General features: G+C 35.2%; 1 protein-coding gene across 8 annotated transcripts in view; it reads right to left on the reverse strand.

Moving 5' to 3' along the window:
* WRN (WRN RecQ like helicase) overlaps positions 1-20,160 on the reverse strand; it is a 148,074-nt gene that overhangs the window by 106,584 nt on the left and 21,330 nt on the right. For 6 of the 8 annotated variants that reach the window (XM_044225425.1, XM_044225426.1, XM_044225420.1 and 3 more), the window contains 6 exons: positions 9,456-9,614; positions 8,697-8,809; positions 5,337-5,482; positions 4,530-4,678; positions 4,135-4,284; positions 2,593-2,665 (listed from right to left, as the gene is read on the reverse strand). In XM_044225425.1, coding sequence (XP_044081360.1) covers positions 2,593-2,665; positions 4,135-4,284; positions 4,530-4,678; positions 5,337-5,482; positions 8,697-8,809; positions 9,456-9,551 — 727 coding nt within the window. In that variant the 5' untranslated portion in view covers positions 9,552-9,614. Of the gene's footprint in view, positions 1-2,592; positions 2,666-4,134; positions 4,285-4,529; positions 4,679-5,336; positions 5,483-8,696; positions 8,810-9,455; positions 9,615-20,160 lie in introns of those variants that run through there. The other 2 variants (XM_044225422.1, XM_044225427.1) reach the window with 2 other exon arrangements.

Below are 20,160 nucleotides of genomic sequence, written 5' to 3' on the forward strand. Positions count from 1 at the left end.
CTTAGTCCCAGTTCTTTACCTCTAACTAAAGCTGTCCTCTGAGCTACCACCTGGATATCTGAGTCCCACCTGGCCCCCTCCACCTTTCTGACAGCCCTCCTTCCTTTAACATATCTAAAATCAACAGTGACCCCTCAGCCCCAAAGCTTGCTCCTTTTCGTCAATGGTTTTCACCCACTGTTCGTGGCAGCAACACAGGAATGATCCTTGACACATGGCTCTCACCATCACACCAAATTCTGCTGACTCTACTGCTCTATTAAATGGATTTTGAATCTATCCCCTTCTCTCCATTCTCAATACAACCATCCAAGCTGGGTCACCACCGCCTCTCCCTTGGATTCCTCTCATGGGCTCCTAACGAGCCTTCCCACTGTGACCCTTGCCCTGTTACAATCCACTTTCTACTCTACAGCCCAAGTTATTCCTTTTTTCTTTTTCTTTCAATATAATCCATGTCACTCCTGTGCTTAAACCCCCTAATACCTCTTAGGAGGAAATTAAACTCCTCACGCAAACACGGCCTATCTGCCATCTCTGTCCTGCGCTCCAGCACATTTAACCGTTCACCACGCTGAACTACTTTCAGTTGCCTATCGATCCTATGATCTCTTTTTGTGCCGGCTGTTTCCTGTGCCTATGACACTTTTCCTTTATTCTTCCACTACCTAACTCTTGTTCCTATTTCAGGTCTCGCCTTAAACATCACTTTCTCCAGGAAATACTGCAAGACTTCCAAATATGCATCAGATGGCTCTCTTATGTGCTAACCACAGCGCCTTATTTTCCTACATCATGAGACTCATCTCCCTATAGCCATGCCTCCTTTGTTCATCTCTATATCCCCTACAAACCTGTAGATTTCCCTCTTGGGAAGCAGATCATGAGTATCTTGTTCATTACTGTATCCCCTATCATAAAGTCCTCAACAATTTTTAATAAATGAGTAAGTGTATTTTTAACTACTATATTGTTCAGCGTTTATTAGCTACCATCCTGGAGTAAGCTAATATTTTAACAAGAAGAAACAATGTGTGAATATCCTTTTACTTCCTGATGTTATAATCCACTTTAATTCTTTCGTAAGAAGAAAAAACACAATTTTATAACTAAAAGTGGACATGTGAATACATCATGTATAAATACACCAGGGAAATTAAACAACAGTGAGGCTGATACCTCTGGCTTCCTAACAGGAAGGGAGGAAGGGAGGGAGGGGAAAAAAAAAGAAGAGTGGTAATCTTTGTTAAAATTCACTAGGATCCTAGTCAATGTACCTCACTTCAGATGTCAAAATATATTCACACATATAATGCAATAAAGAATAAAAGTGTGTGTCAAACAATGCAATACTGAAATGACAGGTACACAGATACCAGGACTTCTTGTAGCGACTTATAAACATATGGTCCTTTAGTGAGAAATATCTTAAACATTTCCTTAGAAGCATTTTAATCAGACAAAATTGTAAGGATAGCCCTAGAAGTAATACTGCAAACCACAGATTCAGAAAACCATGAATCCCTCTGTTGAGTTGATTTCTGTTATGACTTCAGTAAGTTTTATATTGTTCTCCAGATTAGCTTCAAAAACATATCATCTGCTCAATTTAAGCAAGATAATTTCTAGCCACAGTACCCTTGGTTATAGAGAGTTAGTAAGCTCTCAACAGAAGTGACTTTCCAGGGAAAGAAAGAAAGCCTAAGAAGTCTTCTATCTTACTAGGTAAAGAAGGAGGGTCTATTACAAAGGACATGAATCCCTTCTTAATGGCAATTAAAAAGGGTACAACATAATTTTATATGAGGAGGTCACACCTTATCTTTAAAGTTATTTAGCAAAATCACTAATTTAATTAACATCTTAACAAACACAATTATTTAAAATCTCCAAAACAAGCTGTAAGAATAGGAATAACAACTCTATATAGATCAATACAGGTGCTCATAATAGTCTGTCCCTTAGTGCTCACTATTCTATGAACTAGATATGGGGCTATCATCTATATTCCAAGCACAGGGAAACATGTAAATCTCAAGTCACATGGCAGGGATTCCCCTTTGATTTCTGTCACAGGAAGAGCCCATGCTCTTTCACTCTACTGTGTAGAGTGTGTAGCTATCACTGACCTATTGAGGCATATGAGAAAAGCATGGAAGTGGAACAAAATGGCCATACTTTTTGGAGAAAAACAGCAATTATCTTACCCTAGAAAAAATTATAAATTTAAACCAGGACACTATAAAGTAACTTGTACATTTTAAATATTTATAGCAAGGATGTAATAATCTCCAGACTGGGAGATAACTGGTTGTGTCACTAATGTTATCAAACCCACAAAGCCCCAACCAAAGAAGCCTAATGAAAAGCTATGTGACAAAGCAGTAATAAGTCCTCCTCTGCCACGAGTAACGTGACTGAAACTCCAATCTTGGGCCACAGAGATCTCACACCGCAGTGTCAACATGGTTCAGACACTCAAGGAGTTGTAATACTAAACAGTTTGCACATGCGTGAATATTGACTTTTGGAGATAAACCTCACAAGAGAGTAAATTCAAATTTTATCTTTTCTTTTTAGAGCACCACATACCTTTTTTATTTATAGCAAACCTTTGCACAGCATCACCTAAAATCTCTAATTTTTGATAAATGATGAGACCAGCCTATTAAAAAAAAAAAGCAGAAAAGTGAAAAGAGTATGCTAAAGGTAACCAAAATAAGGCTTTATGTCCCATCTTTAGAAAAATCAACAGTGACTCCCAAAGCACCCAAAAGGCTGCATTCAACTTATTAAGTTACACAAAGATCTATGTCTTCATTAAATCACCATACCAATTTTGAGAGTGGGTAAAATAAGCTACTTGTGCCTTAAAAGTTTTACATTTTTATCTTTTAATATTCAATATTCTAAGGAGTTACCCAAATCAAATAACTTATAAGTGGGACTCCAACAAAATACAATCAAGTACGAGAAGTCTGTTTTGGCGACATGTATCTACTCCCCTGTATCTCATTAAACCAGCTGTAAATGTTGGCTTAATGAACAGCCCTCCTTTCAGGCACTGTTAACAGGAACAACCAAATCACACTGATTTTTCATGAATAAAAATATTACAGAACTTGCACAAGTTCTCAACAAGTTCTACAATTTTTTTTTAACAGAATGCAAAGGAAAATTATCACCCTATTTCCTGACAAGATTGAATTTTTTTTTTTTAAAAAAAGGAGTTTCCAGGCCTAAAAATAGATGTGAAAAGGGAAACAGCAAGATATTCATTTACAAATGAAAGTATAAATTAAGGAAAAAGAAATCCACAGGGACATAAAATGTATTTCCTAGCAAAAAACAAAACTGAGAAATAAATAATGCTATATATTAAGCCCAAATTTCAGTATGTATGAATATGTAAATATGAAAATGCAACTGACTAACAGCAGTGGAAAGCTAAACTTGGAGGTAATTTTCCTAAATTTTAAGCATATTTTAAATGTAAATATAAGAAATAATGCCAGTCTCAATATAGGAACTATAATTATTTTTATTCTGAGTTGCTTATAAATCAAATACATCATCAATATCATTTGTGTTTGCTCAGCCTGTGTTTATTAGCTATCCATGTTTTCAGAGAGATTACATTGATTACATAGAAATTAGACATTATTTTGGCTTCATGACAATAAAAACTACTAGCAGTGAACAATCAATCCATTGATTGGTACTTGCCAATTAATATTGAGAATTATCAGTTTCACTGTCTTCTTTTTTTTTTTTTTTTTTTTAATTTTATTTTATTTTTTTTTAAGATTTTATTTATTTATTTGACAGAGAGAAATCACAAGTAGATGGAGAGGCAGGCAGAGAGGGAGAGAGAGGGAAGCAGGCTCCCCGCTGAGCAGAGAGCCCGATGCGGGGCTCGATCCCAGGACCCTGAGATCATGACCTGAGCCGAAGGCAGCGGCTTAACCCACTGAGCCACCCAGGCGCCCCAGTTTCACTGTCTTCTTAAGCATTTTTAATGCCAACCTAATTTAAAATATTTGAGTTTGTACAACAATTACAACAAAATTTTTCTAAAGTAATTCGTTATAAGTTTAAAAAACATATCATAGTTTAGAGATCTTTGATACATACATATGCATCAGTGGCTGCATATAGTTTCTGATCCTCAGTGAGAGGAAAGTCATTCCAATTGCTACAGCGGATAGACCTGTCTTTCAGAAGCTGTTTGCCGAAGAGATGTTTAACCAAACCATTCAGGCTCCAGATTTCTGTACATTTCAGCTGGAAGTAAAGAAAAATCAATACTGCAAAGAAGTATTTCTTTCTATTTTCAGATATCTCTAAATACCAGCAAATGCCCATGCCACAAATAAAGCCAGAAATGTTATACCAAAATATATGGCAGAGTTAGTCCTTAATAAATTTTCCAAATAGTGTAATATTAGTTTCGGGTGTCCGACATGGTGATTCAACACTTCCACACAACACCCAGGGCTCATCACAACAAGTACATGCCTTATGTCTACCTTTTCATTGGCAACATCTGTCAGCTCCACAAAATTCTTCAAATCGATGTCAAAGTCACATAGAAGCTTCCTCTGATCTCCTTTGATTCCTACACCTGCTTTTTTAATTGCTTCATTTTCAAGCAACATTTTTAATCCCTGAGGAAAAACTGTAACATTTTATTATTTCAATAGGTTCTATCAAGTATTACTGATTTATTTTCTACTTCTTACACATGCTATGTTTATATTTAAATTTATGTTTATGTTAAGATTAAATTCAGAAACACATTCACCTTGAGTATTACTTTTTTTTTTTTAAGATTTTATTTATTTATTTGAGAGAGTACAGAGGGAGAAGGAGAAGCAGACTCCCTGCTGATCAGAGAGCCCGATGTGGGGGTTCAATCCCAGATCCCTGAGATCATGACCCAAGCCAAAGACAGACGCTTAACCAACTGAGCCACCCAGGCGCTGCCATCCTGAGCATTTCTTTTCTTACCTAAAGCAAAGTCCTGACTGATAAATGACAAGAAAAACAACTGGTTTGACTACGATCTCTGCTAACATTAACAGTATATTCCTGATCATTTAGCCCCTCTAAACTTCACTTCTCTACTGTCTAAACCAGGAATAATAACAATACCTGATGGAGATGTTGTAAAAATAAATAAAACAGGGATATGAATTAATCAGGTGGAACATGAATACTTCAATAAATGTAAGGTGAAGAGAAAAGTACCAGCTAATTCAAAAGCTTAATTTTGTAGGGATAAGGTTGACATAATACAACAATCGACCATATAAAAATGAAACAGAGATACTAACCTGACATAGAAGAAATATGAAACAAATAACATTTGCTCTCTGACACACATAACTGAATCAGCGCAACTCTGCTCTGTTTTCCTTTACTGTACGCTGGTGGCCATTCCATGTCAAATCCTACCACACCTCCAGTACTCAGATCTGTGCTAAAGGGGAAAAATATAGTGCAGATGAACTACATTAGTATTTTAACTTCTGTATAACTTATGCATTCCAAAAATTAAAAGACAAGTCATATATGGTAGAAGATATCTATGATACAAATACCTGATAATGAACAGTAATGAACAGCCAGAAAATATTAAGAATTCCTTGAAAAGTTGGTAAGAAAAAACAACAGATAATCCAGTAAAAAGGAGGAAGAGGAGGAGGAGGAGCAGGAAGAGGAGAAAAAGGAGCACAGTATCAAGTACTGAGAAAGATATCTACCTGCTCAAACACTGGTGAATGTAAATTGGTAAAATCCTTTTAAAAAAGGCTTTGATAATATTTAGCTGAGGATGTATAAACACTATGACCCATAAGTTTTTTCTCGGAAATATATCAAACTCTCAGATGTGTACAGCCAGACGGATGTTTAAGAATGTTCACTGCAGGGGCACCTGGGTGGCCCAGTTGGCATCCAACTCTTGATTTCAGCTCAGGTCATGATCTCAGCATCCTGGGTCTGGCCCTGCATCAGGCTCTGTGCTCATCAGGGAGTCTGCCTGAGGTTTCTCTCTCCTCTTCCTTTGCCCCTCCCCCCACTCACACTTGCTCCCATGTATGCTCTCTCACGTTCTCTTACTCTCTCCAAATCTTTAAAAAAAATAATAATTTGCTTTAAAAAAAAAAAAAAGAATGTTCATTGTAATACTGTTCTTTCTGGCAAAAATGGAAACAAACTGTATTTCCATCAACAAAAGAATGGGCAAATTGTAGCATATGGAAACAATTAAATATTATATAAAAATTAAAATAGAACTAATATACCAGAAAGGAAAAATTCTCAAAAAAACATAAAATGTTGAGTGGAAAACACAAGTGGCAGAATATACATATAGTTTGATAGTATTTTTTAAAGTTTTTAAATGGGCAATATAAACCGCATATGGTAATTGAGGATATAAAAGTATAGATATAATAAAAAACATGTGAGGAAATGTTAAACACTGAACTCATGCTAAAAGTTATCTCAGAGGGCTGCAGAGGGGAGAATGAGAATGGATATACCTGGGGATTTAGCTGTATTTTACCACACCACTTCTTAATAAAGATTTAAAGAAAATGGATATTAAGATTTGCTAAAGTGAGGGTTTTGTTATATTATTTTCTATTTTTGTTTATATTTGCCTATTTTATAATTTTTAAAAATTAAAAATATATATCACAAAAGAATCTCAATTTCCGCTTTGGGCCAAGATGGTAAGACATATCTTTCCTCTATGAACAAACAGAAAATTGGACAAAATAGGTACAGACACTGAACAATAAGCAATACAGGACTATGCTCTCTGAGGGAAAGAAAACCATGGGGGAGCCCTACCGCTGCCCCCACTTTCTACCTGGAACACTTTCCAGACAACAGAACAGGGAGAAGTCAAAGCAGAGCACTGAGTTAGGGAGACAGGGTTTGCAGCCAGAGAGGCTGAGGGAGCTAGAAGTTGTTTCTGGAGAGGTGGGAGCTAGGCAAGAAAGAGGCTGAACAAAGACCAACCAGGGAACCATCCGATTAACAATTCCTAGGGCTTACTTACATGTAGGGAAGAGGCATTAAAGTTCTGAAAAGTGGCCTTAGAGAGTCTTGATCGCCTGGGGCAGTCAGCAAAGACTCCATGAGGGCCACACCTTATTATTATAGGGCTAAATTACTCCCAGAATAAAGACGCCTATCAACCTGCCCTAATAAATCTTAAAAATAATGGCTCAAAAGGTAAAAGCTGATCTTCAGGTAACTTAACTTCCTGACAGAGTGAAGTTCTTTTCTTTGAAGAAAAACAAGCAAACCCAACATTCAGCAAGGTAAAATCACAATGTCCAATCAAAACTGCTGGCATTAGGAAAAAACAGAAAATGCGACCCCTAAGCAGGATAAACATCATTTCATAGAAAAAAATCAGTAAAATAATGGAATTAATAGACAAGCACACTGAAACCACCACTATAAATATGTTGAATATGTTCAAATATTTAAAAGAAAACATGAATATGAGAGCCAAACTGGAAGATACTTCCTAAAAAGAAACAAATAGAACTTCTAGAGAAGGAGAAAAGAATAACAGGATGGGGGGTACTAAAGAAATTTTTTAAATCTGTTGAGACTAGAAACCCACAGGTCTGAAAAGGTCAATGAACCCCCAAGCAGGATGAAGACAAACCACACTACACAAAGAGACATCATAATCAAATTGCTGAAAACCTGTGATAGCAAAAATGTTTAAGCCAGACAGTAGGGGGGGGGTAAGAAAAAAAGCCCGCCTATCATAATGCACACAGAATTCATCCCAACTACATTCCTCAAATCACTTATGCTTATTGCTTTTACCTATGCTATGGCCCTGACAAAGGTAAGATGGTAGAGTTAATATATAATCATAACTGACAGATTTTACCTTCTCTGTGAGACAAATTTTGTTCTATATAAAGAGACCCAATAGTGGGGCCAGTTAACTAGGAGTGAGGGCACTTGAATACTATTTCTAGAATTCATCTAGAATTCATTTCTAGAGATCATAATAGCTTAACTTACCTCTGTATCTTTTAACCGTTGCAATGTACAACAGTTTAAAAAAAACAAATAGGTATAATAACTTCAAAGAAGATCTGAATGAATTCCTTCCTTCTTCTTCTCCTTGTAAAATGCTTTAAGAGCCTTGGATTGCATTATTGCATAATCCTAATTTAACAGGGCAATTTTAAAAATACTAACAGTCATTTCTAATGTTCTTCTTAGGAATCATTTGCTATAACTGTTGCAAACTAAACCCAACAGAGCTGATCAAAACCACTATTCACTACTAATTTGCTATTTTTAATGAAATATAAAAGGGACATTTGGAGGTTGAATAATTCTTACATTTTTTTTTTTTGGCCCTACATTGGTGAAATAAACAATGTGTTTAAGTATTTAAGTACTGAAAGTAACAAAAAATTAGCTAATAGAAAGGATTATGAACAACATGTACATTACACATTAAATCCAGTGATTTTAAGATTTTTTAACGTAAAATTAGAACTTGTCAAATGATATTCTACATGTAGAAATGATTATCTGTAGAACACACATTAACTGTAAAATTCAATCTACTTACAAATATTGTCATAATAGTTATCTTCTAAGGGTTCAAATTCAAATGAAACTAGATAATTCAAATCTCTTACCTAATATCTTCTGATAGAAAAGAACAATCACTAGCTTCATAACTATAAACAATTGATCCAATGAATTCTAAGAAAGGGAGGTCATCTTCGAAAACACTCTTCTGAACAGATGCCTTGAGTTAAATAAAATTTCAAAAAGGCACAAATAAAGTTCACACTGAATAAGAGATATTTACAGAAAAAATACAGTTCAATGGAGCATTCAAATTATGGTTCCAAGTTCTATCAACTAATGTTTTACAGACTAATGAAGTCATAAGGACAATGTAGCAAAAATAAACTATCCACTATAAAAATTATTTTTCTAAAAAGTTATTTACAAACTTCTACTCCTATTTTCATAAGAGCACTTACAGTATTAATTTTTTCTGTAATTATATTAGCATTCTAGATGTAATAATGTTGCCTTAAGTTGCTGAAAAATGGCTGGTAGATCTCGTATCTATGAAAACTTAAACATCCTTACCCACAAAATTCACCAAAGTAAATACCTTCCTAAATTGCCTAAATTAGAACAGACTAATAAGGTCAACCCTACACAGTAAGAAAAAAGGTAAAATACAGAGTAAGAAATCCCATTTTGTAAACCCCATTAAAATTTAGTCCCATTCACCCAATAAATGACTAAGTTGTGGTTCAATTGCACAACAGCTATTCTAACTTAAATGGTGACCTGAAGTTTACAAGTGAAGACTGACTGATTTTATAGTCAAATGTACACTAAATTTCCCATTAACTAATAACTGGTGAACTGCATACCTTTCCTTCTACTGCAGGACAGGTCTCATTCTGCCCAGACATCCATTCAGGAAGTTTCCGCTGCTGTGGAGTTGTTTCCAATTTTTTTTCATTCATCTTTAATAGGCTCCAGTTGCAAAATCCAAAAAACAATTACTCTGTGAATAAATACAATGCAATCTTTGAAAAAAAAACAAAAAAAAAAAAACAAAACTCAGAAAGAGTCCTGTGGATACGATAACTGAGGAATCAAACATGCAAATTTAAAGTTATAGCATTTGGCCCACCTATAGGTTTTAAGAGCTAAAATTGCAAAACAAAAGGACACAGATATAACATGCTGGATCTAATAATTATACACTCAGTAGTATTTCTTCTTTTTAAAATAAGTGAGCCAATTTAATTAAGTTCTAAGGTTCTAGTAGTTTCAAAATCCTATCATTTTATGACTTTGATCCTTTCAAAGAATAATCTTTATCTTATCACCAATGACAATCCTTGAGTGTGTAAATTCTTACAGATTTTGACATCTTTAATTTTCTTATCATCTGTCCTAAGATCTAAGTAAACTCAGCAAACTGTTGGATTTGTTCACAAGTCTACTTGAAAAATGAATTTTTAGACAGAGAACAGCTTTTCTATATTAAGGGTTTTCTTTTATTAAGCTCTTGGCCTAGTAAGTGAACAAGTTTCCCTAAGAATAAGAGTTTCGCAGAGGATATTTTTAAAAATCTGTTACTAGCTGTGAGGGCTCTTCTCAATGTAAACCACACGTAAAAAATGGTTATAGAAAACACAATGAATAGGACAACCATAACAAACTTTTTTGTTTGTTTGTTTGTTTGCTTTTTTTTTTTAAGATTTTATTTATTTATTTGACAGACAGAGATCACAAGGAGGCAGAGAGGCAGTCAGAGAGAGGAGGAAGCAGGCTCCCTGCTGAGTGGGGAGCCCAATGTGGGGCTCGATCCCAGGACCCTGGGATCACGACCTGAGCCGAAGGCAGAGGCTTTAACCCACTGAGCCACCCAGGCGCCCCCAAACTCTTTTTGTTAATGGCAAATGGTTCCATACCCTAGCGTGACCTAACACACTAAATTGAAGCAGGTTTAATTTCTTCATAAAATCTTTCCAACTCCAACCTTAGTTCCTATTATCTCAAATTGCTAGTAAAGGAGCAGCAGTTTTAAATATATACCTGAAGATTCTTATGATGAAACATGTTACTATGAAATAATCACAGCAACTACTTATGATTTAGGATAATCTGTTATCCCTATTGATAGTTAGCAATATAAACCCAGAAGAAATTACACAGTATCAGCAGGTATCCATTTTAATTGCTCATTTTCTCAAGCAGAAAGCCCCAAAACTAAGAATACTGATAATTTATGAAGGAATTTTTTTTAAGGAAATTTTTAAAAGACTACTCTAGCAAAACTTTCTATATAAAACCTAACTCTACCACTCTTATGCACTGGGAAGGAAAGGGTTAAAAACAGGCTAGTAATTTACTCTCCTTACTGGGAGAGAGGAAATGAAAGACCTCAACCAGGGATCCCAGTAATAACACTCACAATCTCAAACCAGATGGTAGCCTTGTAAAACTACAATGATATTTACTAGCAGAAAAATACCAGAGTACCTATCTAAAAAATGCTATTCACAAGATACAGCTCAACTATCTTGACTGCTCATCACAAATGAGCCTGGAATCAGGATTTATTAATTTATGGCTGAAAAATGGGGAGTAGTCAAGTAAGCTGTGTCATTAAAACAATATAAAATAGAGGCATTCCAAAACCAACACAACTTTCTTTGTGCAATTTTTTTTTTTTTTGCCTACATTGCTCAAAACTATTCTGTTAATCTAAAACCATAACATGTCCTATTGCAAAAGAAAAGGACATTTTTGGAATCCGTGTCTGACAGTCTGGGGATCCTCCAAAAAAAGAATATGCCATCTGCACTTGGTGCTTGCTTGTATTCTTTGAATCATTAGCAAAGTTTGGCGTTGGGTAAGATCTATGATTCACTGAATCAGAATGGACAATTCAAGTTTGGGTGCTACCATTTACATTATATTGGTAAGAGAATATATGTAAAATATATGTTTTTATAGTCATCTTATAAAACATTTTACAAATGTTAGTAGTTATTAATATGTTTATATGTGTCACAAAATCAAAACTCTTAACAGGAGAGTTAAAATTTGATCCCAAAATGTACCTTTTTATATATGCTCTGTTCTTGATCTTAAAATATTATTTTTATGAAGCTGGAAAACAAGTTTTGGCTATACACAAAGTAGATAATTTGCAAAACCGCCAGAAAATTGTGGTTTCTGCAAATAATAGACAACTCTATAAAAACACTATAAAATCTTGGAATTTTTTTACGTAATTCATTCACACTGCCAAAACAGAAATAAACTTCAGTAACTTTTCCCTGAAGCCACCTATAACACTAAAATCATTTTAATTTGAAATGCTTAGTTTTCAGATGTAAAATACTCTCTTTCACACACAAAATTCTGCCTAGATGCTTCTAGGCAAAGAATTTGAAAGCAAACTTGTTTATGGACCTAACATCTTCATCAAATTTACTTAGATCTCAGGACAGATAAAAAGCACACAGAAAATTAAGGTTGTAGAATAATTTGCAACAAGGAAATTCTTCAAGATACATGAGGATTTGATCAGATAAAGGTTACTCTCGGAAGGGATCCAAGTCATTGAATGATAGAATTTTTCATTTATATATTTAGCTGTTGTGCTGTTGAGTATAAACAACTTTGACATGTCTTTTTCTAAAATCCAGACTCTTATCATTTCGTAACACATCATCTCGTACCATTAAAAGATCTTAAATTCCACTTTGAAATAAATACAGATGGTCCCTGACTAACAATGGTTTAACTTGGGATTTTTCAACCTTACAATAGTGCAAAAGCAATGCACATTCACTAGCAACCACAGATTTTGAACTTCGATCTTTTCTTGTGCTCGTCATATGTGGTACGACCTTCTGTGGTGAGGATGGGCAGCAGCCTGGAGCCCCAGCGCCTGGCAACTGTTCCGTAACCATGCAACCATTCTGGCTTTCACTTTCAGTATAACGTCTAATAAACTACATGAGATGCTCAATACTTTATTATAAAATGGTCTTTCTGTCAGATGATTTTAGCCAACTGTAGACCAACTTAAGTGTTCTGAGGACATTTATGGTCAGCTAGGCTAAGTTATGATGTTAGGGAGGCTAGGTATGAAATACATTTTCAACTTTCGATGGTCCATCCGGAAACTCCTAAGTCAAATAAGATTTGTAATAATCTTTGATTTGCATTGGTTTGGACTTTCCTGGAATCATTCTGCCGGTCTACCCACCATTATCGGCTACTTTTCAGTCTTGATCACTTTTTTAAAGGCTACCTTTAAACATTATACATCTGGGATTTTTATTATTTTTTTATTTTTCAATTTTTTGTTTTGAATAATCCATTGAACAGGTCTCTCAATAGGGTAATTCATCTCATTTGCATTTAGTATAAGAACATGAGTTTTCTCTCTTATTTTACTTTGATTAATATTTACCTTACTTTCTTCAGTTTTCTTACTTTTTTTCATTTTTCCTGATTGATTGAAATTACCATCCATTCTCTTTTTCCATTATCAATGACAAAATGTCAATTTTTTTCCATCCGACTATTACCATATTACCATACTATTACCATAGTCTCAGCAAAATACTACAACAATATCCCTTCCCCATCCTGATCCTACATTTGCACTGTCCTGTTTTTTACTTCCCACCCTTCTAATTACTGTTTTCTGCTGATATGGTTTTGGCTACAGCCTGTCAGTCTTCTTAGTACTGCTCTTCTATTTCAACAATCCTTACTATTTTCCAAATATTTATTTTATAAATTTCATCATCTATTGTAATATAAATATATTTATAAATTCAAATAAGAAATATATTGTTTACTATAGTTTCCTCTTCCCTTCATCTTATCCCTCTTGTTCTAACTCAACTGTTTGTTTAGAGAACTCTAAATTATTTTCATCAGGTAGAATATGAAAGTAATAAACTCTGATTCCCTGCATATGTGAAAATGTATTTCTTCAACAGATAAAATGATGTGTTTGTTGGCTGAGTAAAACAGTCCCTCAGTTGTCTGTAGCTATTCTCTTACTGTCTTCTACCTTTTGATGCTGCAAGTAAGAAATTCATTGTTTCTCTGATGCTTTTTCTATTGTGAGTCATCTATTTCCCATCTGGGAACTTGAAAGACTTTCAAAGATTTTTAGATTTTAAGGAGCCTAAGTGTAAATTCTATTCTCCTTGGGATCAGTGAGTCCTTGGAAAGGGCTCCTTCCCAAGTCTTTTTCTTAAGATCAGAAAACTTTCCCCTCAATATGGGTTGAACTGCATCCCTCCTCAAAACAAAAGAAAAAGTGTCAAAGTCCTAATCTCCAGTACTTCAGCATTGACTCTTTATTTGGAAAAAGTCATTACAGAAGTAATCAAATTTAAACAAGGTTATTACAGTGGTCTCTAATCCAAACCGAGTGGTAGCCTTACAAAAAGGGGAAATACGGACACAGAGATGTCTCAGGCATGCACTGAGAGAAGATGTTGTGAAGAAACACATAGAGAAAGAGCCATCTACAAGCCACAAAGAGAAGGTCTAAAACAGATCCTTCCCCCACAGCCCTCAGAAGAAAACAACTCCACCAACAATTTGATTTCAGACTTCTGGCCTCCAAAACGATGAGACAATAAATTTCTGTTTAATCATGGAGTATGCAGCACTTAACTGTGGCACCTGCAGCAAACTAATAAACCCCTATTTCTAGTTTAGTTATTAATTGCCACTATCTCTTCCCTTTTCTCCTTCTACATTTATTCACATGCTGATGAATTTCTTCCTGCCTGAATTTCTTCTCCTAGACTCTATTTTTTCCTTCCTGACTACCATCTCTTGAATTTTGTTCTATGTATTATAAGACACTCCTTACACTTGACTTCTAAGATGCTAATTTCACTCCCAATGGTGATAGCCCTTTTCAGTTTGTCTACTGAATTTTTATAATGTTAAGATCTTGATTGTTAGTTCCAGAAAGTTTCCTTATGCTCTAGTTGAGTCTCTCTAAATATGCTTATTATTTCTTTCTTTTGTAAAGTTTATAATCTAGTTCAAATATCTCTTTCAATAAAAGTCTCCTATTCTGGGTGTTCTTTGGTCTTCTTTCCACTGATGCTGGCTTCCTTAGTTGGACCATTATTTTCCTTTGCCTATAAACTCTGCTTATCATCAGCAGTCATCTGCTCTTAGGGTCCCCCAGGAACCTGAGAATAGGACAAAAACTGTTAAGTCTTCCAATGAAGTATTAGGAAGCAATTTCTCTATTAACAGGTCTTCCAAATTGTAATCTCAAGACCTAGACCACCAGCACGCTGAGCTCATCAGTACAACTCCTCTGGAAGTGCTCTAAGACAGGAAAGATGAAGCAGGCATCCCTGGACTAGTTGTTCAGTTCACTCAACAAATACCTATTTCATTTTCAGCCATATTTGTTCTACCACAGTAATTCTACCGAGTATTTTATTTAGGGAATTATGTTTCAGTTCCTTTCTTATCCTATTTTCCTTTTCAACCACATTCAATTTCCTTTTTTTCTTTTTCAATTTTTTATTTAAATTCTAGTTAGTTAACATATTGTATAATATTGGGTTCAGAAGTAGAATTTAGTGATTCATCACTTACCTACAACACCCAGTGCTCATCATAACAAGTGTCCTCCTTAATACCCATCACCCATTTATCCCCTCCCCCACCCACCTCCCTCCATCAATCCTTTTCAGGGGTTTTTTTTGTTTGTTTTTTGCTTGTTTTTTCTCTTTGGTTCTTTTATTAACATATTTCCTGCTGAATCTATTGATAATACTTATAAAGACTTTGAGGGTTTCTTTGTTTAGAAATTATTTTTTAAAGATTTTATTTATGTGACAGAGAGACTATAAACAAGGAAACTAGCAGAGACAGGAGAAGCAGGCTCCCCATTGAGCAGGGAGCCCTACCCTGGACTGGATCCCGCGACCCTGGGAAGGCAGAAGCTTTACTGACTGAGCCACCCAGGCGCCCCTAGAAATTATTTTTTATCAAGGGTCAACTACTCAGCTAAGCAAGCTTGATAGCTGTTGATTTTTCTCAAATACATGATGATTCTCAGTGCCCACTTCATTTATAAATGAAGGTCTATACCAGGAGTCGACAACATTCCTCAACTTGATGGCACATTCAGAAAACGAAAATATTTTTATAGCATACTGGAAAGGCGATCTGAGAGTGTGATATGACATTTTGTAAAAATTGCGTATCTTCATTGTAAAATTAAACTTTTTAAACAAGAAACTAAGTTGTTTGGTTGAATATAACTTTTGCATATTTGGCTTAAAATGACTACATACAACTTAAAATGACTACACACAACTCCTGATTAAAACATTTTAACATTTTCTTAATATTCTATATAGTCACCATCACAGGGAAGCTTTATTAGAACAATTAGTAACAAATGGCAGAAGAGCACGCTTTACTCTCAAAGGCTGAAAACTTCTTTTTAACAATTAACCAGCATTCCAACAACTCGACCTCTTTAAATTCTACTTCAAGAATGCTGAAGTTCTTAAATCTAGCAGCTTCTCCTTTTCTTCTATTGAAAACTATGTTAATTCCTTCTGATGATATAAATAAGTTTTGAATACAAATGAATCTTTTATAACAAGTATTTCAACACAGTGTGCTGAATTTGCTCAAGTATTATTAATTCATTCTTAGGATTCAAATGATACCAATTATATGTCACTTCTAAAACTATTTTAACTTCATTCTCTCAAAGCTGAATTATTACTCTGAATCCATAAACTTTGTAAGTACATGTTAATATATTTTTCCACATAATCGCTGCACTTTCAAATTAATTCAGGTGTTCAAAATGTCCATTAAGAATACTGTTTATTGAAGCCGATAAGTATACTTCAACAAATCTATAAAGTAAGAACCATTCATATGGAATAAGTTGAAATTTTCTTTTAGCTTATAAATCTTCCTTTAGACTGTCAATACACTTCATTACTGAAATAGCCAACCACATTTCTTCACCTAAAGCTGAAAAGAAGGTACTACAGTAGCTTAGACTTCATTAGGTTCACCATTTTTATGACTTCATTTAATGTGGAGCTCAGAACTATAGGCAATTTTTAATATACAGGACCTTCTCTGTGAACAAGACAAGTTATTACTTAGAATATCAAGGGTTTTTTAAATATATTGAACTAAATGTACAGCCTAAACCCAGTTATTACCAGTCCCAAACTTCCACTGTTTCCATAATATCTTGTATGTTTCAAGATATTTTCTTTGAATACTTCAGTTTTGAAGCTTCTTTGCCAAGAAAACAATGTCCTTTCAAGCATTTTTCTTCAAGGATTCCTATAGCTTTCTGAGGCCCATTATCAACATTTATGGATTCATATCTACAATGAACACTTTTCATTAAATAATCTTCTGAATTAGTACTGTCTTCTTCTATGTCTTTGACAAATCTTGAACATACCTTCTAACAAAATAATTGAAAATGGCAACTTTTTCATTTCCTTTGCCTTACGGATCCCAAATGCAGTGTTCTATACAGGCAGGAAAATAAAGAGCAAATTCGGCAAACTAGTGAAATACATATAGGCTTTACTAACTGAGCAATCCTGTATCTGGTTTCTTGAGCTCAATCTGATTATCACAACCTCTTAAAAGAATTTTGTTTTACTGGCACCTGGGTAGCTCAGTGAGTTAAGCGTCTATCTTCAGCTTAGGTCCTGGTCCCAGGGTTCTGAGAAGGAGTCTTGAATATGGCTCCTTGCTCAGTGGGGAGTCTGCTTCTCCTTCTCCCTCTCCTTCTGCCTCTCCCCAGCCAGCTCATGTTCTCTCTCTCTCAAATAAATAAATAAAAATTTTAAAAAAAGAATTTTATTTTGTGTTCAAAGATGATTTCAAAAGTTCATACTTTTTTTTAGTAAAATAGCTGTTTTATGAAAAGGTACCAGAGTATTTTGTTTGACACCCTTATTTCATTTGATTTAGCCTATAAAGAATTATGGAAACATCATAAAATTGAGATAATTCTTTACTTTAGAGCCTAATTATTGATGAAAAATTTAGTGTTATATTTAACTCACAGATCAGATGATTTTACAACTTTAACCAATAAATTAGAGATTATAGTGGGAAAATAAATATCTGCAGAAATTAAATTTATTTGAATATAAAATACTTAAAAAATAAAGTGCTTGAAATATTGTAAGTCCTTCATTCCTTGGGAAATGCTTGTCAATTTTTTAGTCTGTCTAAACTCTTACTTATTTTTTTTAACAAACCTTATCCCAAAAAACTTCTTTAATGAAAAAGACTAAACAAAAAAGTGTGCTGAAATATTTTCAGTTCTTTAATAATTTAAATGTTTAAAGTAAGCAAAATACACTTGTAATCAAAATATTTTTAAATGAGGTTCTGAAGTTACAAAGGCCTATATTTCCCTTGTTAAAATCAATGTAATTGTATTATGTTCAATTATTGATTATTTTTAGATATAAGCACTATATATAAATTCTAAATATAAATTCTAAAAACAAACATATTGTGAAATTCTATCATAATCAGGGTTTGACAAATTGTCACATCAAAAGGCCATAATAAATAAATAATTAAAAGTTACATAACAAGCAAGAAAATAAACAAAATTCATTGTTTTCTGTTAGAAAATACTGATAAGAATTCACTAACAATCATGCTCTTTTCTGTTAGCAGTAAAATAATTATGAAAATTAAGACAAAAATGAAAGAATTTTGAGGTGCCTGGGTGGCCCAGTCGGTTAAGCATCCGACTCTTAATCTCAGCTCAGGTCTTGATCTCAGGGTTTTGAGTACAAGCCCCACATGGTGCCTACTTGAAAGAAAGAAAGAAAGAAAGAACGAGCTTATGTACACACATATAACTTTCCCAATTATTAAATAATATACACATACAAAATTAAAATAATAATTAGATAGTAAATTATTTAACAGGAAAGTCAGGTGGAAGGGCTACATAATACAGCCACAGAACAACCTTGTCTGACCATGTTTCCTATGCACAACCATCCAGGTCACTGTATTGTGGATAGGAGTTCCTGTGACTTGACCGGCATGACAGACCACCCAGGCCTACACGGTGGCAGGGAGGTTAAATAAGGCTGCTTATAAAACTTGTGCTACTGAATAATCTCAGGAGCCTGGTTAGCTTACATCAGCTAGCCTCCGGGTCAGAACTGGCCCTTCTGGTCTAAACACCAAGAGCTGTAAACTTTGCCTTGCGTCCCCTCTAGCTCCAGCCTGGGCGGGCCCCTAAGAAGAGAATCCAAAAGGAGAGGCCAGCACATATGGCCCAGGCTCCTTGAAGATGTAAAGACATGATAACACAGAAATGCTGCTCGCTCCTAACTGCACAGAGGCAAACAAATGCTTAACTTCACACCCAGTTATTTGCCCTATAAATACCACCCTTATAGAGATGGTCAGTTGGAAGTCTCACCTGAGAGGAAGACGCTCCGCTCGGGCCTCTCAATGTGGACCCCAGCCTGGCTGTCTCCACAGGGCTTCCCCAGCTAATGAGGATGGACACTGTAAGAGCCCAACTGGATGTAATTCTTCCTTATTCTCCTTGACTGCTTACTATTGCCCTCATTTATGCATAGATTTCCCTTTTCTTCTATTTCCACTAGGTTTTTTACTTTATAATGAAGTGTTTTCCTCCCCGCCCCCCCCCCCTCGAAACTCAGAGTATGGCTGCTGTGAATCCTTTCTTAGAAGTTACTTAAGTAGTTTACAAAAGGATCACCATATAGTATAATGTTCAAATGTGATTTCACCTATTATAAATCTTTCAATGTTTCCTAAAATGCTTCCATGTTTGAAAAATATAAGAAATATGTAGCCATCAAAATCTTGCCTTATAACCCACATCACCATGCTACAGCACAAACTAGAAGCCACTAACTTTGCTCCAGCTAACTCTTGCCAGTAGTGAGTATGGACCCAGTCAGTGTTACCAGGTCTTCCAATTTTTCCAAATATGCAGAAATTGCACCATGCAATCTTCCATTTAATACCAGTATCCAAGACCCCTCCACAGGCCAAAATTTGGCCTGCAGTCCTTTCAGTTTACAACTTCTGCCACAGACAGATCAGTACTAGCAGCTGGTGTGGGTACCCATAGTAATTTTTAATGTCAATATCCATTTCCAAATCATTGAGTGAAATACTTGGGTACATTTCTATAGGAACACTGTGGAGTTGGTGATGGCAAAAAAAACTAGGAATATGCTAACAAATGGCGGTTCCTTTAAAGAAGCATACACAGGACACAGAGCGGTTGACTGGAACAGCTACTTAATTAGAGCAGTAGCATGTGAATTCCCCTAAGAATGGAGGACATCTCCTTTTACGCATCTCTGAGCCTACTGTGTCAACTCGCACTAGACCAGAGCATTACTCCACTTTCCTCAATGGCTCCAATAATAACGCTAGGAGCAGGCACACAAGATACCTACTTTCCCAAGCTGCCAAATTCTGAGTATAAACGATGAAGCCACAGTGAAGCACAGACCCAGTTCCTTCAGTCCATCTACT

This window comes from Neovison vison, chromosome 11 (assembly GCF_020171115.1).
Source record: "Neovison vison isolate M4711 chromosome 11, ASM_NN_V1, whole genome shotgun sequence".
Taxonomy (NCBI): Eukaryota; Metazoa; Chordata; class Mammalia; order Carnivora; family Mustelidae; genus Neogale; species Neogale vison.